The 24,996-nt window shown below is 44.3% G+C and overlaps 3 protein-coding genes across 9 annotated transcripts in view; 2 read left to right on the forward strand and 1 right to left on the reverse strand.

Annotated features, from left to right (window-relative positions):
• LOC102309000 (monocarboxylate transporter 4) overlaps positions 1-2,349 on the reverse strand; it is a 21,985-nt gene extending 19,636 nt beyond the window's left edge. Inside the window, exons 1-2 of one of the 2 annotated variants that reach the window (XM_005948449.2) lie at positions 2,241-2,349; positions 894-1,054 (exon numbers count right to left, since the gene is read on the reverse strand). The gene's annotated coding sequence lies outside the window, so the exon portion shown is untranslated. The remainder of the gene's footprint in view (positions 1-893; positions 1,055-2,240) is intronic. The other variant, XM_005948451.2, reaches the window with a different exon arrangement.
• ccdc57 (coiled-coil domain containing 57) lies at positions 1,597-24,385 on the forward strand. 5 transcript variants are annotated; one of them, XM_005948443.2, is made up of 13 exons: positions 1,597-2,311; positions 6,325-6,399; positions 9,015-9,173; positions 9,297-9,459; positions 10,498-10,590; positions 16,419-16,617; positions 16,947-17,099; positions 17,330-17,409; positions 17,519-17,741; positions 18,569-18,669; positions 18,950-19,081; positions 19,363-19,465; positions 21,025-24,385. In XM_005948443.2, the coding sequence occupies exons 3-13, from the start codon at positions 9,037-9,039 to the stop codon at positions 21,228-21,230; spliced, it is 1,590 nt and encodes a 529-aa protein (XP_005948505.1). In that variant the 5' UTR covers positions 1,597-2,311; positions 6,325-6,399; positions 9,015-9,036; the 3' UTR covers positions 21,231-24,385. The 5 variants fall into 5 exon arrangements, with proteins under 5 accessions (XP_005948505.1, XP_005948504.1, XP_005948510.1 ...); XM_005948442.2 differs by having other exon boundaries at positions 2,227-2,332; XM_005948448.2 differs by lacking the exon at positions 18,950-19,081 and having other exon boundaries at positions 2,227-2,332.
• The window catches only part of LOC121811824 (fatty acid synthase-like), a 13,557-nt gene continuing 12,546 nt past the window's right edge, over positions 23,986-24,996 (forward strand). For both annotated transcript variants that reach the window (XM_042214510.1, XM_042214509.1), the window contains exon 1: positions 23,986-24,385. The gene's annotated coding sequence lies outside the window, so the exon portion shown is untranslated. The remainder of the gene's footprint in view (positions 24,386-24,996) is intronic.

The following is a 24,996-nucleotide window of genomic DNA, read 5'->3' on the forward strand; positions in this document are numbered from 1 at the left end:
AAAAAAAAATCATTGACACTAAAAATATCTTTTTTAAGAGTAATCAGGATAGCAGATATTGCAAACATATTTTAAGTGGACAGAAAGACCGGATTGGTTATAATGTAGGTACAATCACACAAAGTTAAAAAGATACTTGAAAAACATGGAACCTTTAAATTTGATATAAAACTCTTTTGTAAACCTTGCTCACCGAACATAAGTAAAAATATTACACATAGAAAACACACGGAAACATTGGAAATCAGTTTTTGGCACAAACCGGTATCAGTGATACAGTCGCTGTATGTGCGGCGAATATAGTGGAAACCGGCAGTGCAACAGCAACATGGTGTCTATGTATACAAGAAATTTATTACTAAGTTGGTTATTCCAAACAGCATTATTATTATTATCTTGAAATCAGTCAGATACGGACGAGTCAACCTGGTGAAAACGCTGCACGTCTATGTAGCTGCTGAAGTCTCAGCGACTCAGGACACGAGCAGACACTTTCTGTCTAATCGCCTACTTTTGTGCTGCTTCCCATAATTTCACACGAGGGGAACGAGCCAGTGTTCACAGAGTACATCCTCAGTAGCTACATGTCCCATATATGCTTTTCTACATTGTGCTGATGCGCTTTAATAGACTGAATGACCAAAAACTAAACTTGGTGTGATGCATGCAGCTGGGCACACATGCGCCTGACTGGAGCAATAAGAGCTTCAGCTTTCAGTGCATCACGCAGACCTGAGATACACCTGAGCTCCATCACTCTGAGAGTTTAAAGTCTATTTGAACTTGTATTAAACTGTGAAGCAGTCGCTGCGCGCCCCACCTGTAGCACCCAGTGATGACGACAATCACAGCAGAGTGTGAAATGAAACAAATATCGCTCATCGATCACGTACCTGCTGAGATGCTGTCTGCGTCTCGCGGTTGGACTTCCTCGTGTGAGCGCGCGTCCGTTGTTCGTTTTTATTGAAGCATGACGCGCACACGGAAAGCCTAAACCACGCCCCGCTTTCAGATCCACACTGCAGGAAACCGGACTCCGCTCCAAGTCAGGGATCTGTACCAGCACCAGCACAACAAAGCTCAGAAGACTCCTCTTGATGACGCCGGTGCTGTGCCAAAAAGTGATCGTCTTCCAAAAACTGATTTCCGGTATTTGCCAAAAACTGATTGCTCGTATTTAAATTGCTATAAGTAACTTATTGGGCTATAATATGTGAAACATATGTTAAATGCATCCCTTATGGATGACATAAAGCATAGGTGTCAAACTCTGGCCCGTGGGCCAAATTTGGCCCGCAGCCTAATTACATTTGGCCCGCGAAGCCATACCAAATTACTATCAGAGCTGGCCTACTGGTATTATACAGCTAATATATATATTGCTTAGTATTAAGCTTTGTTTGTTCCATATTCAGTTTTTCAGCAAAACGTGTTTGAGTTCATAAGAAAAGATTCATTCTTATATCTAGAGGAAGATTTGTTTTTCAATAAATATTAATGTTAGCCCAGTTTGGAATTTTGGCCCAGTGTGTATTTGAGTTTGACACCCCTGAAAGTCATCTTGAGCCACAAACAACATTCGTGTAACAAGGTAGAAGCCGCAATCAGTTTTTGGCAATGACTTTTACGTAACCTTTATTTATGCAGTTAAAAAAATCTCATTACCATTAAAAATGTCTTTTGTAAGAGTAAGCTGGCCAACAGGACAGCAGAAACGGCAGCAAATATTACAATAGTTCAGTAAAAATATTTTAAGTGAGGATAAAGGACCGGATTGGTTATAATGTAAGTACAATAACACAGTTGTAAAGATACTTGAAAAACAGATAATTTTTTAATTCTATATATAACCCCTTTGTAAACCGTGTTCGCCGAAGTCTGTTTACGAACATAAGTAAAGATATTGCACAGAAAAAATACACAGAAACATTGGAAATCAGTTTTTGGCACAACACCGTGCTCCATCAGAACTATGTCAGGGTGGCGCTCCGTGATGCTGAGCACTGATCACTGCAGGTGGGACATGACTGTTATATGTATTAATGTAATGGGACTTCCGAGCTGTCACTTCTAGAAGAACACGAAGTCCGTGCTCCACTGTCCTCATCGCCCATCTGTCATCTCATACCAAACACAACATCGCACACAGTCTTGAACCCACAGCAGTAAACAGGAACCATGTCATCGCTGTAGCCGGGGAGCAATTTAGCCGACGCACGGTTTCCATGGAAACCGCTTACCTCGCAGGGGAATAAGCCAAAAAGTTCACGCCAGCTGTGACATGGTGACTGCATGAAGACCAGGCCTGCAGGTGTGCACGTAGCTGTTTAAGGTAACCCAACGATAGGCGGATGTGTGAGCGCGTGCTCGTTACGTCTTTGCACTTCCTGTTTTCATCCGGTAACAGCAGGTTCAGGGACCGGGCTGTCTCTGCGCTCGCGGCAGGAGTGATGCACCGGCTACAGCACACTGAGTGTAAAAGTTATACGTTTGTAACTTTGTCTCTGCGGCTGCGCACCACGACTGTGATGGAAACAGCCACTGACGTCATCATTAAAGTGGTGTCCACCATAATACCGCTATAAATCTGTATATGACATACAGCACCCAGCTGTTCAGCACATGCGCACAGACAACAGTCAGAGTCACAGAGCTGGACCTCTTTAGCTGAAACCCCAGGACAGCAACCTGAGTCCTGGAGAATATTGGACTTGAAACAGTACAGCTGTGTAGTACTGTAGCTGTGTAGTACTGTAGCTGTGTAGTACTGTACTGTAGCTGTGCAGTACTGTAGCTGTGCAGTACTGTAAAGTAGCTGTGCAGTACTGTAGCTGTGTAGTACTGTAGCTGTGCAGTACTGTAAAGTAGCTGTGCAGTACTGTAGCTGTGTAGTACTGTACTGTAGCTGTGCAGTACTGTAGCGGGGCACGTGGTGCATTGGGGAGACCAATGTGTGACTGATTACTGTCATTGTGAAAAATGAAGCTGTTCCCGTCTTTCACGTGTCTCACGGTGGATCAAAATCTGTGTAATTTGGCGTACTTCAGCGTTTTCTCCCTGTTTCCTGTTTCTTTGACGTTTTTTGTAGTCAGTGAAAGAAATGGGAACAAATGCAGTGTGTTTCCAACAGGCTCCTTGTAACACAGTAGAACAGGTACAATCTGACATTGATTCTTTTGTAAGTGTTATCAGGACCCAGCTGCAATGGTCCAGCTTTGAGGGCCAAGACCGTGAGTTTCATTCTTCTTCTTGGCTCTATACAGTTTTTGTTTGCTTACTTATTTACTGCTGTTATGTGTCGACACAACACTGGTTCATACCTTCAGTTTGAGACTTTTTGTGTTTGAATGATTCATACACAGAGTTAATGAGATTGTTCGCTGCACCATGGAGCTGGAAGTTACCTGGAATCCTCTGAATGAGTAACCAGGTTAGATAGATACATAACAAGGACCTTGATCCTCAAAGAGACTCAACATCATCTGTTTTTGGACGTAGTCTGAAAACACACCACAAAAAAAAAAGTTACTAATCCTTGTTGCCCAGCACTCAATCAGACATCCACAACAGTGAGCTGGTGCAGCGTATCCATTAGAGTCTAATGAGCTCGGAAAGTAATCAGCTGACTGACTAGAAGTGAAGAAGCTGTTGGGCTGAGAGGTGAAGTGCAGTCCCTTTCTTCCTGACCTCCTTAGAAAACCACGACCTGGATGGAACGAGGACAACTTACCAGGCAGAGGAGCCGTTATCCCCTCATGTAGTTATTTTTCCAAAGTGACAAAACCTGCACTGCATGTAAATTCAGTTCAATTCAATTTCTATAGCACCAAATCACAGCGGCAGCCTCAAGATACATCAAGCTGCAAGGTAACGATCCTACAGAGAGAAACTCCGTCCACCAAACGACCCGCTGTGAGCACTTCTCACTGACGTCGAGTTATTTGCTTCAGGTTTTAGTCACATCCGTCCTGCAGGTCTAATGAATTGAGTTAAAGGTGGTTTATTTGTTTGCTGCAGATTGTGTGCAGCTCAGAGGTGTTTTTCACACCTTATTTTCAATAACACAAGAATTATGGAGATCAGGTTCATTCAAGCCTTAACAGAATAAAACGACTTTTCATTCACAGAGTAACACAAAGATCAAATCGTGTGGACCTGAAACGTCAGTATCTCAGCCTCATTTTAAACGACACTTACTGACGTGTGTATAAAGCTTTCATGCATTGCATCTCATGGTGCTGACAACATAAGGTGGACAGAGAAATTACGCTTTATTAATTCTGTTTGTGGCGGCGGGCCATAAAAAAATCAGACCTAGGGCCATGATTGGCCCCTGGGCTGGACTTTGGACATCCCTGTTGTAGCTTCTCATTTATTGGAGAGTCAATCAAGGTGAATAAACAACTTACCTGTCTGCAAAGAAGTTTTAATTAACAAGCATGTGGCACAGTGTAAAGAGGAGGACAGTGATTTCATTACAATTAGGGTGCGTGTCTGTGTGTGTGTGTGTGTGTGTGTGGTCATCTTTCTTCTTAGAGGCGCTCTGTGTCTTTATATACTGCAAAGGTTTGTACACTGGCAGCACCACATGAATGTGAAAGCAGTGATATGTTTAATCCTAATAATGATTAATTGTCTTGACTATAGTCGTGCAGCTATAGAACTGTGACTGCATTTATGATTATTGTTATGTACTTTACAGATGTTGTGGTCACTCTTGTGATATTAAACCAGGCGAGGTTTTATAGAACATGAGCTGGTTATGGGCACGCTGTAGCACACTGTAGCATGCTGCAGACGCGGGACATGAAGCATGTGGAGTGGAAAGCTGTGCTTTAAAACAAACATTTTTTTCATTGTATTTAAACTGCACCTCATGATAACAATCATCTCAAGGCTCTTTGTAATACGATCACATGATCCTCTATGAGCCCGCTGACAACTGCGAGGAAAGAAGTCCCTTTCAACAGGAAGTGTCCTCCTACAGATGCAGGGTCAGTAAGGAGAGGACAGAGAGGTGAACTATAGAAATGCATGAGTGAAAACAGGTGAGTGAAGAGGAAACGCTCAGTGCATGGAGGCAGTCGGCCTGCAGCCTGAGGCCATAGCAGGATAGCTGACCCAGCCAAATTCCAGGCTTCATCAGAGCGATTGAAGGCTGATCTTTAAAGTAGAGGCTGTCTGTCTCCTAAACTTAGACTAGCTTTCAGCTCCATGTCTGACAGAAATCTGTAATAATGTGAGAATATTTGTTTCATGTTCTGAGAAGGATAATGTGAAAACATGTGAACGTGTAACACCAGAACAATGTTGGTGTTGGAAATAATGAAGTAAGACCAGTGTAGCCGTGTGTTTGCAGTTACTCAGCAGTCGTACTGTTCAGAGTGGGACGCTCATCAGCACTTTTTCATGTTTCTCTTTGTCATGATGAACTCGATTTGAACTTCTCTTTAAAGCCTATAATTCACGCTGTCTTTGCATTTTTCATTGAAAATAGTGAAAATGTTCTAATTGATTGGCCTTTAAAAACCAGCAAACATTTTTGAAGCGTTGTTTGTTACTCGTCTGTCCACAGTGTGTCACTCCAGGCTCAGTGGACAAGTTACAGTCTGCTGTATTTTCAGTGTGTTTTCATGCATATTAAAAGCACTGCGGTTATCTGTCCTCTGAGCCTACCATTCAAGCTTCTATCAAACTTTACGTAATGACACCAGTTTGACATGTGAGCTCTGACAGGATGGAGGCAGGTTGCAAAAGATAGATTTCCTCACCTGCCTGTGCTGTTACCTGTGCACACAGATCACTTTGGCTTTATTTGCACACATTTTGAAACATTCGTCTGCCTCTAGTGAAAACAATAGAGGTCTGTGGGCTATCAATAGACACTAAGACGTTGGATCTGGAAAGACAAATTGGTTTTGCTAAATATTTAAATGTCATTGTTTAATTTTCAATGCAACAAGCTCTGCAAACTAGATTCCATGCACCTCTATTGTCCCTGTTTAGATAACATGCAATCCCCAAATGAAACCAGGACAGGGCTCTAGAACGATATCAGGAAATATGTCATTTGCAAAAATATGTTTCACAGTATGTTTAAGCTGTTGATTGAAGGGTCTAGTGGTCCACAGGCTGTGAGGATGACTGAGGAGCTCTACATGTTGCTTTACATTAACAAGTTTTATTTCAGTGCAACTGCGAGGAGTTGTCTTTACTTGAGTGATGTTATTTAAAGCTATGTAAAAGTGTGTGTGTGTGTGTGTGTGTGTGTGTGTGTGTGTGTGTGTGTGTGTGTGTGTGTGTGTGTGTGTGTGTGTGTTGCAGAATAAAAGATCGTGGAGATGAGCTGAAACAGATGGAGAACAAATTACAGGTGGAGTGAGACTACCACAATAAGAAGTAAGTCAGAGCCAAACTCTTCTGTAGAACCTCAATTTGAAATAACAGTGAGTCACCGTAGCCTTTGGAGTAACAGTGTTTTTGTCAGCTGTGTTTGTTAACCCTAACCAGCAGTAGCCTCAGTAAAACGAGTAAACAGCACCTATTGAGTTTAATGAAGTAATAAAGTTATTATGATCCAATTGATCTTTCTGAGTTAACTTCAATAATTACTTCCTCCAAACCATCAACGTGTCTTTTAGACCCCATTCCTACAAAACTGCTCAAAGAAGTCCTGCCATTAATTAATTCTTCGATCTTAAATATGATCAACCTATCTCTAATAATCAGCTATGTACCACAGGCCTTCAAGCTGGCTATAGTCAAAAAGCATCTCTAGACCCAGCAGTCTTAGCTAATTATAGGCCAATCTCCAACCTTCCTTTCATATCAAACTTCCTTGAAAGAGTAGTTGTCAAACAGCTAACAGATCATCTGCAGAGGAATGGTTTATTTGAAGAGTTTCAGTCAGGTTTCAGAGCTCATCATTACCTTGGCCTCCAGTAACGCTGTGAGGAACCTTGGAGTCATTTTTGACCAGGACATGTCCTTCAACGCACATATTAAACAAATATGTAAGACTGCGTTCTTCCATTTGTGCAACATCTCTAAAGTTAGAAATATCCTGTCTCAGAGTGACGCTGAAAAACTAGTTCATGCATTTATTACTTCCAGGCTGGACGACTGTAATTCATTATTATCAGGAAGTCCTAAAAACTCACTGAAAAGCCTTCAGCTAATCCAAAATGCTGCAGCAAGAGTCCTGACAGGGACTAGAAAGAGAGAGCATATTTCTCCTGTTTTGGCTTCCTGTTAAATCCAGAATTCAAAATCCTGCTCCTCACATACAAGGTCTTAAATAATCAGGCCCCATCTTATCTTAATGACCTTGTAGTACCATATCACCCTATTAGAGCACTTCGCTCTCGCTCTGCAGGCCTCATGGAAACCTCATGGTTTCTCCATGAGGTTTCTGGGCGTGCAGATATCTGATGACCTCTCCTGGACTGCAAATACTACGGCGGTGGTTAAAAAGGCCCAGCAGCGTCTCCACTTTCTGAGAGTGCTCAGGAGGAACAACCTGGAGGAGAGGCTGCTGGTGACATTTTACAGAGCCACCATAGAGAGCATCCTAACGTACGGCATAACAACATGGTATGCAGGGTGCTCAGCTGCGGACAGGAAAGTACTGCAGAGGGTCATCAACACAGCCCAGAAGATCACTGGCTGCTCTCTGCCCAGCCTGGAGGTCACTGCAAACTCTCGGTACCTCAGCAGAGCTGGCAATATCATCAAGGACCACTCTCACCCCAGCAACCAACTGTTTGAACTATTACCGTCAGGCCGACGGTACAGGTCACATAAAACCAGGACAAACAGATTCAGGGATAGCTTCTTTCCCAGAGCTATCACCGTAGTAAATAAGCACAAAAACAATTGAACCTATTCCATACCGTCACTGTCATTATATTATGCTGCTATTCATACTGTCATTATATTAATGCTGCTATCCTGTATATATTGTACTTACTATTGTTTGAGTACTTACGATTGTTTTTTTGTACTTTTTATATTTTACATTTATATTTATTATTGAAACTTGCACCAAGGGAGTGGCACTCCAATTTCGTTGTACTCTGTACAATGACAATAAAGGATCTATTCTATTCTATTGTTCTAGATATTTAAAAAGAATGGGAGGCAAGCCTTCAGTTTTCAGGCCCCTCTTCTGTGGAACCAGCTTCCAGTTTGGATTCAGGAGACAGACACTATCTCTACTTTCAAGATTAGGCTTCAAACTTTCCTTTTTGCTAAAGCATATAGTTAGGGCTGGACCAGGTGACCCTGGAATCCTCCCTTAGTTATGCTGCAATAGACATAGGCTGCCGGGGGATTCCCATGATGCATTGAGTTTTTCCTTTCCAGTCACCTTTCTCACTCACTATGTGTTAACAGACCTCTCTGCATTGAATCATATCTGTTATTAACCTCTGTCTCTCTTCCACAGCATGTCTTTATCCTGTCTTCCTTCTCTCACCCCAACCATCAGCAGCAGATGGCCCCGCCCCTCCCTGAGCCTGGTTCTGCCGGAGGTTTCTTCCTGTTAAAAGGGAGTTTTTCCTTCCCACTGTCGCCAAAGTGCTTGCTCATAGGGGGTCATATGATTGTTGGGTTTTTCTCTGTATCTATTATTGTACGATCTACTGTGCAACATAAAGCGCCTTGAGGTGACTGCTGTTGTGATTTGGTGCTGTATAAATAAAACTAAACTGAATTGAATTGAATTGAATTATGAATACTCAACGAGGAAGTGACCTAGGATTTTGAAACTGATACCATAGCTGCTAAAATTCTCACATGAGCCTTAATCACAGTGACCCTCACGTGAGAGGCGTGGGCGTGTCTGGATTAGCTTCCTGTCTCTCTCACAGCAGCATTTCATTTTACGTCCTCCTCCTCAGCCACCTTTTCTCGCCATGTGCCATAAGGCTCAGTCCAACACACAGCAATATCACATATAAAATATAATAGCCCATATTTTAAGTACTAGTCTTATTCTGTCTGCATTTTCAAAGGCTTCACACAGAGCAGCCACAAATGTGGACTCAGTGGGACGAGTATGTCAGGCAGGTGTCCAGTGAAATGGTCCTGAAAGACACACAAATCATCAGCCTGCAGGAGAGAGAAACCACACTAAGGACTGAGCTGGAGCGGAGCAGGAAACAGACTGAAAGGTGAGAGGGGGAAAGAAGAAATACGAAGTCGGGAGTGCCATGGAGGTCCTTCCTGATGCATTGAATGGAGTAATAAACAGGGAGTATGGGCATCATCTCTTTGTATTTATAATTTCCTGTCAGGTACAAACAGCATCTGAGAGCTGGCCTCAACAGAGAGAAAGTCTTGGAGAAGAACAGCGTGCAGATGGAGCTGGAATGGCAGCGACGCTTTGAAGATGTAAAGGCGGACTACTACCTTGCAAATGAGCAGCTAATACAAGACCTGATCGAGGCCAGAGACCAGGTCAGTGGCTCACACATAACCCAACCCATTCAATAGACTCTGTGTGCACTTTAGCACTAATCCTAACTGAAATACCTGCAGTGATGGAAGCTGGACAGTTCACTGCAGGACAGAAAAAAAGAGACTTTTTTTCACGTGTTTTCTGTTACACGCGTGTTCATGTCAGCAGGTGTCATTTAAAAAACGAGAAATGAGAACGCATCAGATCTATGCTCATACAGACTGATGGTAGTGTTAGGAATGAAAGGACTGAATGATGGACATGATTACAGAGAGATTCGGATGCAGCAGGCTAGTCTGTGTGGATGATATTTCTTTGTAGCAGTTAGAGATGATACTGAGGAGTTTGTATGGTCCTCACGTTGCCTGACAACATCGGGGCATGCTCCTGATGAGATAACAGATCTGGCCCAGGGCATCATGGAGCTCCTGAACAGTCAGAGGTGCAACCTGGGAGTGTCTCCTGGGGCCGCGACATAATGTCCCAGAGGTGTCCTACTGAATTTACATCAGGACCCACTGCACCAGTGTAGGGTCTGACACTGGTACAAGGATTTCATCCCAAGATGTAATCAGGATGTCCTTACCAATCCCTACATGAAAGTCCTTCCCCATAACGTGATGGTGTCTGTAACAATGTTGCAGGCAACATAACGCTCTCCACAGCTTCTTTCACGTGTGACCTGTGGTCAGGGTGAAGCTTCTTTCATCTGTGAAAAACACAGGGTGGATCTGCCAATACTGGTATTCTATGGCTAGTGCCAGTCATCCCATTCCTGTGCAGAAGCAGACCTGCTGAGGGGTTCAGGACCTGCTACAGCCCTTCAGCTCTCCTAGAGTAACTGTCCATCTCCTGAATCTCCTCCATGCTGATGTGCTGGGAGACACAGCAAACCTGCTGGTAATGGCAGCAGGCTCAGGTGGCCCCCACCCCCCCTCAACAGTGACCTGTTTCAGTTTCAGCACACTGACAGAGGAGAGCTGCTGGTTTCAAAGCCCAGGATGTTTTATGAATGTAACACAGTTTTCATGTGTCAGGCTAAAGCTGAGCTGATGGAGAGAGAGCAGCAGCTGCATGATCTGACCGTCTTGCTCCAGTCCACTAGCAGGGAGCAAGATCAGGCTGTACAGGTGAGCACATGTTTAACCACACACTAATATCAGTCTACGGCTTGGCTGCTCAGCCAAAGCGTGCTGGAACAGAGCTCCTGCTGTCATTCAGCTTTTTTTAAAACCCATTTTCTATTATAATTTACAACCTTGCAACTTATACTTGTCAATGTTCACAAGTTGAACAGATACAGGAACAGGGCAGCAATGTAGAAGTTAAATTTAAAAAAACTTCACATAATATTAATAAGACGTGGCAATCTTAGTAGCAATAAATGAACAGAGTGAACCTCTGCTGGATTATTGAAACAATAAGCATGTATGGGTCATCACTAAACAATCCTCTCTGCATCTGCAGAGCATGTGTTATTCCCTCCATCTGATAAATCTCTCTTATTTTATCAATCAAGATTTAACCATTTAATGATGATACACTTTAGTGCTGCTGTAAGCAAGATTCTCAAGAGATACTCTTTATTGTTTCCTGTAAAACCATTTGGTAGTACCCCTAACATGGCTAACTGTTGGTCTTTTGTTGTTGTTGGGAAAGTATTGAGAGCTGTAAATATGTCCTTCCAAACGGAGCTAATGGACATGACCAGAATATGTGTGAATGGGTTCCTAAGTGAGTACCACAATTTCGCCAACAAGTGTCAGGAGTTGGTTCATTTTAGCAACGATCTCTGGGGGGTCTAAAATATCTCATGACCACCTTCCCTTTAAATTCTCTCCACAGCCCAGAATTAGTCACCAGATGGGCCTCACTGAACTCTTCTTCCCAAGTCTCCTCTGAGATTTGAGTGCCAAGCTCAGCTTCCCGCCTGGCCTTAATATCCAAAGTTGCACTTGTATTAAAACTCATAAATGCATGATAGAAATTACTAATCAATTTTGGGGAGGAATTACTGTGAAATATTTTTAGAGATATTTCCTCGATGGGTGAGGGCTCCAAACTTGCTTCCATTCTTTATATTTTGTCAAAAAACTTCTTAGCTGCAAAAATCTAAAAAAAAAGTCAGAAGAAGGAAGCTGAAACTTCCGGAGCCCCTCTGATGACATGGTCCAAAAAATAAATCAATTGTGCCCACAAAATACTACTTCGTGCACACGAAATGCTCATTTGTGGGCACGAATTGGGAAAACGTGGCAACGAATTCTGCATTTGTGGCAACAAAATAGATAACGTGCGCACATCATATTGATACAATCCTGGACAGCTGCGTAGAGACATAAGCATGAGAGTAGGCTAAACCTACACACCGTGGGCAGAGACGGTATGATTGACTTTTATTTTGGGCTGGGAATGAGCTACAAATACATTTTGAAAAGCCTGCAATGCAAGGAACCATTATTACGGAGAGACGTTAAAACAGGATACTGCAAGCCCAGTTGCTTTACAGACGTAAGTACGACCTGGACGCTGGGATAGATTTTATTGTCAACCAACTGCAAGGGCCTGGGAAGGATCACGGTTATCGGTCAAGTGTTTCGTGCCCACAAATTAGCATTTCGTGCCCACGAAATAGTATTTTGTGGCCACAATTTATTTATTTTTTGGACCATGTCATCAGAGGGGTTCTGTAGAAACTGACCTCTCAGCTGTTGAACTCAGGTGACCATTCCTCACAACATGACAAAGTTTATGAAGCCCGTTATTTGACCATGCTCTGAAGCCAGGGTCTTCCATAATAGGTCAAAAACCCTGCAGGTTGGAAAGGCTTGATACAATTAAAATTTCTTTTGGACCAAATGTTTGTTTGATTCTACGCCAAATCTTTAGTGTGACCCTTGTCCATTCCCCCATATGCACATCTTAAGTGAAATGTTAGAGAAAAGCAGGGATTCCAATGATCATATTGTCTTCTCAGTGTTTAGCCACGTGCTGAGGTGGTTTTTCCCAGCTCAGTCTGGGCGGAGCTCTTTTTTCTCCTCGTCTTTCCTCATGTGGTGCATTTTCCATAGTTATACCTCTCTGACCTGTCTACCCCGTGTGATGTTTGTGTCATGTACAGGTATGTATGGTCGAAAGGGTAAGATGGCGCTTGCAAAGGTCAGCAGCCTTAACCCAATTTCCTTCTGCGCAGAGCGCAGGGGTAAGCTTTTAGTAATAAGGGGGCGACTTTTTCCTTAAAGTCTTTATCATTAATAAAACCATCAGGCCAGGACTTGTTTTAGTTTTAAGGTTTGAAATCACCTGTAAAATGTCTTGTTCCTGAATTGGTTCATCTAACTCTTTTGCTACCGATTCCAGCAGTGTTCTTAGATTGATCTTTTCTAAGAAATCAGACAGTGTACTGTCATCCTTGCATGTATCTGAATTTTTATATAATGACTCGAAAAAATTGGCAAAGCAACTTGCCAATTTGGTTTGGTTTAGTAATTAGGGTTTGATTCGATCTCAGCTTTTGGACCATATTACAGAATTGCTGTTTCCTGAGTCTTATTGCCAGCACTCTACCAGCCCTACTACCTTGTTCCTAATACTTTTGTTTAATGTATCTTAAATTGCCCTCAATTTTATTGTTAATTAAATTATTAATCTCACTACGCAGCACTTTCAGATCGGACAGCTAGTCGGCTGTCTGTGGTTTTTGTGTGTTATTGCTCGAGGTGCCTTATTTTGGCCTCCAATTCACACCACCTGGCCTCCCTTTTTTTTTCTGGCACTTGCAAATGATATTATGCAACCTCTAATGTATGCCTTGGTGCAATCTGATAGAGTTAAGGGCGATATCTCCGGAGTTGTATTCAATTCTAAGTAAATATTTAATTCAGTATGTATGAACTCACTCAGGCAGCACGGTGGTTAGCACTGTTGCCGCACAGCAAGAAGGTCCTGAGTTCAATTCCACCATCAGGCCGGGGTCTTTCTGTGTGGAGTTTGCATGTTCTCCCCGTGTTTGCGTGGGTTCTCTCCGGGTACTCTGGCTTCCTCCCACTGCCAAAGACATGCAGCTTGTGGGGATAGGTTAATTGGCTAATTCAAATTGCCACTAGGTGTGAATGTGAGTGCGAATGGTTGTCTGTCCCTGTGTGTTAGCCCTGCGACAGACTGGCGACCTGTCCAGGTTGTACCCCGCCTCTCGCCCTATGACAGCTGGGATAGGCTCCAGCGACCCTGAAAAGGATAAGTGGAAGTGAATGGATGGATGTATGAACTCACAAAACTCACTATCATTTAGGAGTGAGGCCAAAGTTTTAGTTTTGGTGTCAATCCTAAGTCCCATGAGAGTGATAGCGGTGCATGGTCAGATAGTGTAATTGGTAAAATTCCAATATTGTTAATTCTATGTTCTTCTGTTTTGGAGGTAAAAAATAAATCTATCCTGGAATCGGATGCATGTCTATGCCAGTAAGAAGTATAACCTCTGACTCTAGGAAACCTATTTCTCCAAACATCAGTTGGTCCCAGTTCAGTTGTTAAGTGTTTTAGAGCTTTACTCATGTGAGACACATGACTTTTAGAGCTTGGTTGTTTGTCCATGTAAGGTGACAAGACACAGTCAAAATCACTCCAAGCAGTAAAATACCAGAACATTAAAAATTGTATGAACTTTGGCTCATCCTCATTAGGGGCATAAATATTGAAGAGAGAAACCAATACTCCATCGATGGAGCCATTGACCATAATGTACCTTCCATCTGGGTCTTTATATGTATGTACGGATAGCCACCCCTCTTTTCCTGCCAGATTTGTGAGATGAATAAAACACTTGTTGTGCCCACGACCTTTTTAGCTTGTCATGCTCAACATCAGATAAATGTGTCTCCTGTAAAAAAGCTATGTGACAATTGAAACTTTGTAGCTGACCTAGTGTTACCTCTTTTAACGGGGCTGTGGAGGCCTTTGACATTATAACTTATGACTTTAAGCAAATCCATCTTAACTCTTCAGAGTGAAGTTTGACAGATATCTGGGAGCATAAGTAATTTTGAACTCCATGATGACCCAAGGTTTTTGCTTAACATAGGACAAAACAAAAGGAACCATCAAACCAACAAACCAAAAACGAATATATAAAGCACCTTGTACAAGTTTTTTACCCATCAAATGATCCCTGGGAGAGCAAGGGACCTGAGCAGGTCAGACAACAACAAGACAAAAAGTCAACAAGTCCTCGAATGCAGCTAACTCAAGTTTAGATGTCTTCATATGAAATGATGAACTGAAGTTCGGGGAGAATTGCTGCGAGCAGTCTCAGTGCTGTCTGCTAGAACAATAGTGGAACTCAGGCCTGCACAACTTGCAACTAAGCTCTGTGATGTAGCTTACTGAAGTAAAGAACTCCGAGTTACCTTCCACCTTGGTCCAGGAGATAAGACCATCATAGTTCACCACCTGCTGGAGAAAGTATGTTTTCCTTGACATAATCCATGGCTTTGGCAGCATCCACAAACTCTTTTTCAACGTTGTTGTAAGAGACAGGAAATCTGGCAGGGTACAGGATGTGGACTCCCAGTCTATCGTGGAGTATCAACCCGTTCTCACTCCCAAAGCGTAAAATTTTACGCTAGGTGACAAATCGTCACCATATTACGTTTTCGGCTACCCACCACGTTCCTAAATGACGACCTCGGAAAAAAGAGGAAATATGAGAACCGTCTGGACTGAATCTACACATGTTCGCTCTTTTTCGCTGCCCTGGCTTTCGCCACCCTGCCGTGTAGTCGGGGAATATGGCGATTGGGTTTCCGTTGAAGAGTAGTTTACCTCTGCGCACACTCCTGAGGATGTCCACAGCATCTCCTTTGCTGTTTGATTTAGCAATGATAACTTGTGGGGTATCCCCGTGTCTCCGTTGAGTCAGACTACGATGAAATCTTTCCACGCGGACTTCCCTGTCAAGCCAAAACACCTCTTTGAGGAGCGCTGAGACCGCCTCCGGTGAGCTGGATCCCTGGGTTTCAGCCACACCGGTGGCTCGGCTTGGATAGCGGTAGTTTTGCTATTGATTTCTGCCGTGCTCTCATTGCCTACAACATGCTGGCTCATTATGATGATGGGGCTTTCAGATGAATACAAGAAGCTAATAGAAGGGCTGCACGGTGGTGCAGTGATTAACCTCACAGCAAGAAGGTCCTGGGTTTGAATACACCATCTGAGGGTGCATGTGATTATTAAAGTGGGACATCTGAATCACTGTACTGGGTTGACTTTCACAGATGCTCATTTCTGTTGTGGCCACAAGGTGGCAGTAATTTACTGTCCTGTACATCACTGATGACTGAGGATCTTCTAGACCCAGCAGTCTTAGCTAATTATAGGCCAATCTCCAACCTTCCTTTCATATCAAACATCCTGAAAGAGTAGTTGTCAAACAGCTAACAGATCATCTGCAGAGGTTTATTTGAAGAGTTTCAGTCACAGAGCTCATCACAGCACAGAAACAGCTTTAGTGAAGGTTACAAATGATCTTCTTATGGCCTCTGACAGTGGACTCATCTCTGTGCTTGTCCTGCTAGACCTTAGTGCAGCGTTCGATACTGTCGACCATAATATCCTATTAGAGCGATTAGAACATGCTGTAGGTATTACAGGTACATTTAGGATAAATATACACTTTGCTCAAAACATTTGTAATTTTGTTACCCATAAATTTGCATAATTATGATTAAAAAGCTGTACAGTGATGCACATGTCTGAGAGCGGCACAGAGCTCTGCATAGTCCTGTTCAGTACTGATGGAAGCAGATTTATAGTTATTGTTGTGTTGTTGGTGTCCCTGCAGTCTCATCGTTTTGTGTATTTTTGACTTGAACATTCAACACACAATAATGCAAATTTCCAATTCCTGTTCTTCTTCCTGTGAAACATCACTTACACGACATAAAACCATCTAAATCCACAGGGTCTCACTCCAAAGGTGGATTCTCTGGCATCGGTGGAGATCCGGCGTCTACAGGAGCAGAACAGCGCCCTGCGTGCTGTGGTTACCCAGATGAGAAAGGACATGGAAGGTCTCGGCCATCTCCTAGTCTTACCTAATGCTGAGGCACCAGTGCAACCTCCGTATCAGGAATCTTCAGCCTCCAAAGGCAACACAGCAGGTGCAGTCTGGCTCTGTATACAAACCTTGATGAGTTTCTGCATCACTGTGACAAACTATACACGCAAACCCTTTCAGTGGGCTCCACATGCTAAGATAGATTTGACCCAGTGACCCACATCACTGCTGCTGATTCTTCTGTTAAACATGCTTTTGTTGAACTTACAGCCACAGACACTCTGCTCATCGCATGTAAGAAAGAAAAGCTTAGAATTATCATGAACTTGTTTTCTGTTTTTCATTTTAATGTATAAAATAATAGCTTTGGATAATCTGAATATTAAGCTAAACTTTAACACTCCTTCTCCTTCTTTGTAAAACTGGACTCAGACTCCCGTCAGCCTCTGGAGCAGGAGGTGCACCTGTCAGGTAAGCACCTCGAGGAGCAGCGAGGAGGTGTCACAGGACTGTCAGGCCTGGTTTCAGCCATGGAGGACCCACAACACATCGATCCAGGCAGATCACAGCCTGAAAATCAAGCTGGTATTATTCATACTGTTAATTTCCTCCATATAACCCCAAAACATTACGTTAGCTAACACAAACACTGTAAGTAGATGATAGAGAGGAACATAAGGCGTTAAGCAGCAGAGGTGTTTGTGGCTGTTGAACATGTTCATCTTCCACAGTCACTGAAACCTGTGTCTTTGACGTTTGTTGGTCACATTGTCTCCCTCATATCACTGCATCATATTTGTGCCGTGGGTCCTCAGGTGGTTCGTGTCTGGATGAACGTGGCAGGTGCCCCGCTGTGACACGTGTGGAGTCAGCTTCCAATGACATCACACAGCAGGTACTACAGGAGGTTTATTGATCTGTCAGTGGAGGTGGAGCCACTGATCTGCTTAACCCTACCTATCACTGTTAGAAAGCACAAAATGGTTTCATCATCATCTTTTCAGAGAACACTGGTGCAGCAGCTCCAAGGAGACAGCAAGTATGTGAAACAAGCTCTGATGTGTGGCGTGTTTAAGAGCGTCCATCCTGCTAAAAATGACCCCCAGCTCCTTCGCGTCAGGCTGAAGCAGGCAGCGTCCTGCATCGCCCGTTTGAGCAGAGAGAAACAGCAGCTGATAGCGCTGGGCAACCGCCTCCGTGCCCAGATCGCCGCCGACGGACGGCAGGGTAGAGTTACACACCCGTCACTGCACACCGCGGTACAGCACAGCAGGGTGGCTGTGCTGGGAGGCTGCAGCCCAGCCCAGTTTACTGGAAGCATAAATGAATTTAAGGACAAACTGAGACGCTGGCAGTACAAAATCAAACTGGACCTGCACAGTCACACTTTTCCTCTTAACAATAGTCGGATGGTGTGCCGCTATGAATTGTGGGGATTATTTACTCTCCTGTTGTAAAGAATGCTCCGGTTAATTGTATGCTAAAGGAGGTAATAAAGGACACAATGAAGTTTCCTTTAGAGAAGGAATGTGATTCCAGCACCTGTGAGTTCAGATACTGCAGGTGAAATCACAGTTAGGAACAGCACGTACCTGATCGTCATCATCTCAGATCAGTCTGACATCACTCCACCTGACCAGTTAGCCTTCTTTTATTCAGTTCCTGTTGGCACTGACGTGGGCTTTCCTGCTGTTTCCTCCTTTTAGGAATGTAAAACAGCGACTCAGGGCCTTTTTGAGGAGACAGCAAACGACAGCAAAAGCATTTAGAGTTCCAGGATTGTGGAGTCACACGTATATCAAATGTTCTGCAGCGACTGCATGAGAACGTTTTATTACTGGATGGATTCAGACACAGCAGTACTGTGTGGGGCTGCAGTGGGAAAAGTTACATTAAAAGAAAAGTGATTCAGACTCTACGCGTATGGACTATTATTAGCATGCATGTGTGGTGTTTGTTTCCACAGGTGGATGATATATTCTGTGGTGTTTACAGACAGACTCATGAAAAATGAAGCAGTCAGAGGTCCTTAAATATCTCTGTGTGTCCAACAGCACCGGGGGGGCTGGAGAAGGACACCCCCACAGAGAAACTAGGAGACCACCATGGCCGCCTTTCTGCTGTGGAACAGCTGCAGTACCAGCTCACCACTCAGGTATCTGCTCAACAATGTCCTCGTCCTCTTCTCCAGCAGGTTTACAGAGGTTTGAATGTGTTACTTTGTTGTAGATGTCATTTGAAATGGATACAAATGCCGTGGTCTCCATCCCTCAGTATCACACTGACACATGAGTGCAGGCGGCACTTTGTGCAAATGTGTTCAAATTAAAAATCTGACGTTTTTACTTGAGGGGAAAGTATGTGCTTTACTTTAATAAGAACACGTCCGTGTCTGTGCTGCACCGGATACAGTGTTGGTGTGTTTGTGCCATCAGGAGCTGCAATATGCACTGATGCAGAGAGCTTCTGCTGCTGCTGAACAGCACATCCCACCAACAAAGAGCCAGGCTTTCTTCAAAGGGACTGCAAACACTTGCCATGGGCTCAAACCCAGAGACATGTCTGAGGTGAGAGGCTTGAAGAATGCATTAATGCACTGCCAAGCCCAGCTGGCCTGTTCACTCCCTGCCTGGATGGCTGTGTTCTCCTCCAACATGCTTGTTATGTTGAGTGGTGTTCCTAAATGGCCTGTGGTTAAATGTGTGGGTTCAGTAACACTAGAAAAATGCTGCATACTGTAAATGCAAGTACACATTTGTGTGTATATATTAATGAAGTAGTAAACATCAGAAGAGTAAATCTGTGATTCGCACAGCCGTAGTGTAAAATAACTCTTCTTCTTCTTTAGACACGCTCACAGCTGCACTTGTCCAGGACTGTGTCGCATGAATCGCTGTGCTCATTAACGATGCTGTGGGACACTCTGGATCGTGGACTTACGGACTCAGAAGGTATCCACATCCTCCCCACGATGCGCTGTACTCGCAGTCTTTGCACATCACTGTAGTGTAGTCAGAGCACTGAGTGTCAGTTTGTAGCAGAAGACAAAACAAGTTCACAGCCAGTACATCAGCATCACAAACATTCATTTCATCTCATTTTGTATCTAGTTTGTGATCATAAGTACAGTTACTCTATGTTACTGGAATAAAACAAACTCTGCTCCCAGTGTGAGCCAGCGACAGATCAGCTGTTGCTCAACGTGTGGCCTCGTCTCTGTCAGCGCTCCAGGGAACAATTTCCCAACCAGATAAAGCTGACTTGCAGTGATTGGCATCATAGCAGTCAATAATTGTGAAACCAGAAAAACAAAGCACAAAGTTTGAATGATGTGTTGATAAAGGATGAGTTAGAGATGTCTGTGATAGCTGTTAAAGCAACAGTGCTGCTTTCTTGTGTACAGTTCCACTGTGGGAGAAACGTGAGTCTATCTTCTGTCTTTACCGACATCCAACAGTGAACTCTGAGACTGATGACTTATTTAATTATTTATTTATTTAGGACAGTGCATGTTAATGAACATAAATGTAAAAAAAAAAAAAATTACATGAATGTAAACATGCCAGATTATAGCCAAAGGCTAATTTCCATCTGTTGTCCTTAAACATAAAAAAAATAGACATAATAAACTTATTTGAGCCAATATTTCTGGGTGGTTCAGCAGGTAGAGGAGGTCATGATGAACAGGAAGGTACAGACACATCGAGCTACAGACCATCTCTAACTCGGACCACAGCCACAAATCTTCTTGTCCATCCAGCAGGTCGTCTCCAGTCTTCATGTGAAATATCGTTGGGCAACAGGCTGGGCCCAAGTTACTCCGTGAATGTTAGATAGAAAGTACTTAAAGTGCTTGTGTGGATGGATGAGATTGCAGAAAGCACTGAGTGCTCAGTTACAGCAGAACAGTGCTAAATAAGAACGCGTCCACTTACCGTTTATTTCCTTCTGTTCAGCCCTGACAGCTCATTTCAGTGATGATGATGAATGTCTGCCTTTGTTGTCACTGTCATGGGGATGTGCTTCGCGAGTACAGACGTGAGGTCTCACGTCGTTTTGGGGATGGGAATGATGGTGGAGGGCGTCAGACTGGTGGGAATGGCAGCACGAGTCAGGGAGAGGTTGAACTTTGTACTGTTGTTGTTGTTTGTCAACAGAACTGCATAAAAATCAGCAACAGAATCCTTTTATTCATTTTAGGCATTATGTGGTACATATATATGGGAAGCATCACTTTAGCTGAGCTGAGCACACATGTCATAAATACAGTTGTAGCATCTGTAACCAAACCAGGTAATGAACAGCTGGTTCAAACTCGTGGGAGTTATGATGTCTTTGAACAGTTTATAGATCATAGACATGGCACGCAGTAATAGGCTGCACTGGACCAACCTGCACCGACACGTCTCTGCAGCGAATCGCAGTGACCTGTGCTGCTGTTAGTGTGTTTTTGGATCTGAATTCAACAAATGAAACAGTTGTAAGTCAACTTCTTTTGTCTCTCCAAAAGGTGAACGTGGGCTCAGGAGCAGACAGTCTGGTGGCTCTGGAGTCCAGATGATGGTGCATGGTAGTGGTGTGATTCCCAGCCAGCCCCAGACTGAGGTCCAGCAAAGCAGGAGCCAGTCTAAAACACTGCCAAGCACTACCAAGACCAACAGACCTGCAGTCCCTGCCAGGATCAGCAAGATCAGAAACTACAATGTTAAAGACTGAGATGGATGTTGAGGACAAGCCCAGACCAGAGCTCCCAGCAGCTGGCACACTGGGAGTAACACACGAGCATCACGGACAACACAACAAAGAGAGAAGAGTGGGACAAGGAAGGGAACGAGACTCTGATGGATGTAATAAAGACAATCAGACAGAAAACAACAGCAAACACACACCAGCAAAGGAGGAAACAGGCCACAAACACAAGAACACTCACAGTAAACATGAACACAAAGACAAAAACACTGCAGGACAGAGACAATCGAGACAGAGACAGGACGGATAAGAAACACTCAAGGGACCAAAAACCTGAAACTGGAGCTGAACCACACAGTCCATCAAACTGAGCAGGAAGCAGAACTCGAATAACACAACAGGACAACTATGACTGACCGACAATGAAGCTATACAACAAACAGGTTACTGGATAAGATGTGATTGTTTTCATGCACATATGCACCACAGCAGAAGGAGAAAACAAACCCTGACCAGCAAAAACCTGAACAGAAATCAAACGTGTTGAACACACGTGAGAGTTTCAGGGAGGAATATTCATGATTTTAAGGAGCGTTACACCCTTATTGCTGCGCTCTCACACACTCTGTCAGATCCAATAACTGAAGAAACTACAGAGACACAGAACACACAGGAGCATACAGCACGAGGCCTTAAACACACACGAGGGTACGAGGCAGAGTGGACACCACGGGGGACACAGCTGGACAGAGTCACAGTAAGGGACTGTCAAAATAAAACAGGAAACGTAACACTGACACAGACACAAAGACGGACGAACCATGGACAAAAAGGTAAAGACACATGGAGACACGTGGAGGAAACTAATAAACCTGAAGCTAAACTAGAGTCACAAAAGTGAACTAACAGAATCCACAGAAAGACAAAGAACCAACCTGAGGAGCATGAGGAAGTAACACTGATCAGTGGGTTAGAACTCTAACATAAATTCACGTACTCGTGAATAAATCCTTTATAAAGTTAAAATGTGTCCCCATCATTGTTCCAGTCTTGTTGTCCTTCAGTACATCTTCATGTCCTTCTAGTGGGAGGTTTCAGGTTTTGTCCTGTCGTGTGTAATTCTCTCTGGTGTTCATCCGTCTCTGTGCACACGAGGACAGTCGCACACAAACACTGTTGCAGCCGACCACGGTGGCTTCCACGCGAGCAGCTTCAAAACATGCTTCATCCCCGAGAAAGTATCTGCTTTACCACAGAGATCAGCTGGGTCATCAGCGTACACTGTGGGTGTGAATCAGAGCAGACAGTGGTGTGTCTGCGACAGAAACAATCACTGACAGGTTTGCATGTAAATAAAGCAACTTGCTTTGGTGAACTCTAAACACTCTGTCTTCATGGTTTAACAGACACATGATCAAATCTACAGGCAGCTTCTTTCTAAAACACGAGCAGCTGCTGCTGTTTCTCCTCAGGTTCAGAAACCCACTCCTGTTACATGTTGTTGTGGAGAAACAGGAAGTGCATTTCTCCCCTGGAATAGAGATTTTATAAGTGCTGGAGACCATATTTCATATGCTCCATATGATATCAGCTGTCACCCTGCCACATTTCCTCTCACCTCTCAGTAAACCTTTGTCAGTCCGTCCTTTTATTCCTGATATTCCCAGATACCAAACAGGTGATACACACTGCTAATTTTGTACACTGACCCACTGTGTGTTGTTTGGGACTGTCCCCTTCACTTTCATTATATTATCGTAGTATCTGTGGAAAACCTGGGAAACGCTGATCTGTGAAATACAAGTGTGGGCATGCACAAAGTGTTTCGACACAAAGTGAACCATCATCAGGACATCATGTGTGGCAGCACTGGTATAGGGACACACAGGTGAATGCTGGGTGACAGCGAGACACACCTGAACTCTGAGTGCTTTGTATCACGCTCACTGCCTGCAGCACTCACATGGATGCAGATTCAGCTTGAGTGTTTTGCCCAAGGGCACTTTGTCATGCAGCCCTGAGGATCCACAGACAGGCTTTACTGTGGGGTATGACATGAAGTTATTTCAGACAACACAAGCTGTACCTGAGCTATCATCCATCCACAGATCTACATCGTGGTGAATGCACCTATTTTTATATAGCAGTCACACACTCACACAAGCACTTTCTTCTGTTTTTTTCTCACATTCACACACTCCGATGGATGTGTGAGTAAATCTTGCCTGAGGATATTTGGCAAGCAGACTGGATCAGCAGGGACCGAAGCACACGCTCCAGTGTGAGACCTGCCCTGGCTTCTGAGGCTCCAGGTGGGACACACAGGTCACGGTGTGGCTGCTTTGGTGAGCTGTGTGCTTTGTGTAGATGAGTGTGATTGTTGTGGTCCATTACAGGACACTTCACCTCAGCTGAGGAGCCAAAGTCCCGATGAGCTGGATGGAGCTGATGAGTACTGACCATAGGTGGAGCTGGAGGTCAGCAGCTCCTTACACCATCATGCGACTGAACCCTGAACTCCAGTAACCCTGACAAGTCACGCGAGCTCTCCTGGCTACGTCACAGTTGGGTCCCGCCCTTTAATCACCCTATCTCAACAGTGGCTGCAGGTCTGCAGCGATTGGACGAAGCCTCACATCCTCGCTCCGTGATTGGCCAGCTTCGCCTGTCATCCAGAAGTTGCCGGCTGCACCTTCGCATCGTCAGCTGCGGTGTAACGTTGAGCAGCTCTGCGCGTGCACGTCCCGCAGACACAGACGCTCCCTCGCCCCGTGCACGCTATCAGTACCCCCCACCTCCCTCCGTGACCGTCGTAGGAGGATGACTAGAGTTTATCGCGTCCCATCTGCCGGCTGCTCTCGTCGCGCCGCTGCCGGTTGACCGTTAGTAACCCCGGCTCTTTTTTCTGCGCGCATCCACACAGTTGCTCCATCACTGGCTGGATCGCAGAGCCCTGCCTCTCCTCTCATTGGACTGCTGAGCCAAGCGGTTGTCAGCCCATGTGGCGTGGGCAGGCAGAGTGTGACACATTTAAGTTCATCAGAGAAAAAAGCGTGAATGAAGCGCGGAGGCTAACGGAGGCTCTCACACCCACGGCGGCTGAAGACTCGACACATGACCGAGCGTGCTGAGCGGCTCAGCCTCACGTTTTACCGGAACATCCGTCGGTTCGGCTCAGACAGGTAAGCTCGTCCGCGGCTGCTGCTCGCTGCTTATTGTGGTCCCGACCGGTGTCCAAACTCGGCATCCCCGACAATTTTTAGTTTACAAACACTTGTTATAATGACTAACTACTCCTGACATTCTTGAGATGTTAGCTCTTCATACAACGAAGTTATAGTGGGATACAAATCATATCAGGCTGATCCTGCCACGATTTGTTCCCCCTGTGTAAATCACGGACAGTCTCCCACATTGCTGATTTTTAGTTCACAAACACTTCTTATTATGACGCATTACTCCTGAAACTTTAGAGGATTTAGCTCTTTATATAGTAAAGTTACAGGAGAATAAAAATAGTTATCAGCCAAAATGTTAATGGTTTGTTAAAATAATCCCCAAGCTCAGCTGTGTGACAGCATGGAGCTGGCATACAAGATCCCAGGACAGAACAGCACTGAGGATGAGGGACGTAGCTCATCAGCATCTGTGACAGCCCACTGCCATCAGTTATTCTGGGAGAACTCGAGAGTCCGTGGACATACACGTGTTGGAGGCCTGGGCCCTGATCAGTATGGTGGCCACGCTGGTGCTTGGGTCCAGTGAACAGCAGCACTGTTGTTACTGCAGCCCT

This window comes from Haplochromis burtoni, unplaced genomic scaffold (genome assembly GCF_018398535.1).
Source record: "Haplochromis burtoni strain Fernald_Lab_line unplaced genomic scaffold, NCSU_Asbu1 Contig_577, whole genome shotgun sequence".
In the NCBI taxonomy this organism is placed as follows: Eukaryota; Metazoa; Chordata; class Actinopteri; order Cichliformes; family Cichlidae; genus Haplochromis; species Haplochromis burtoni.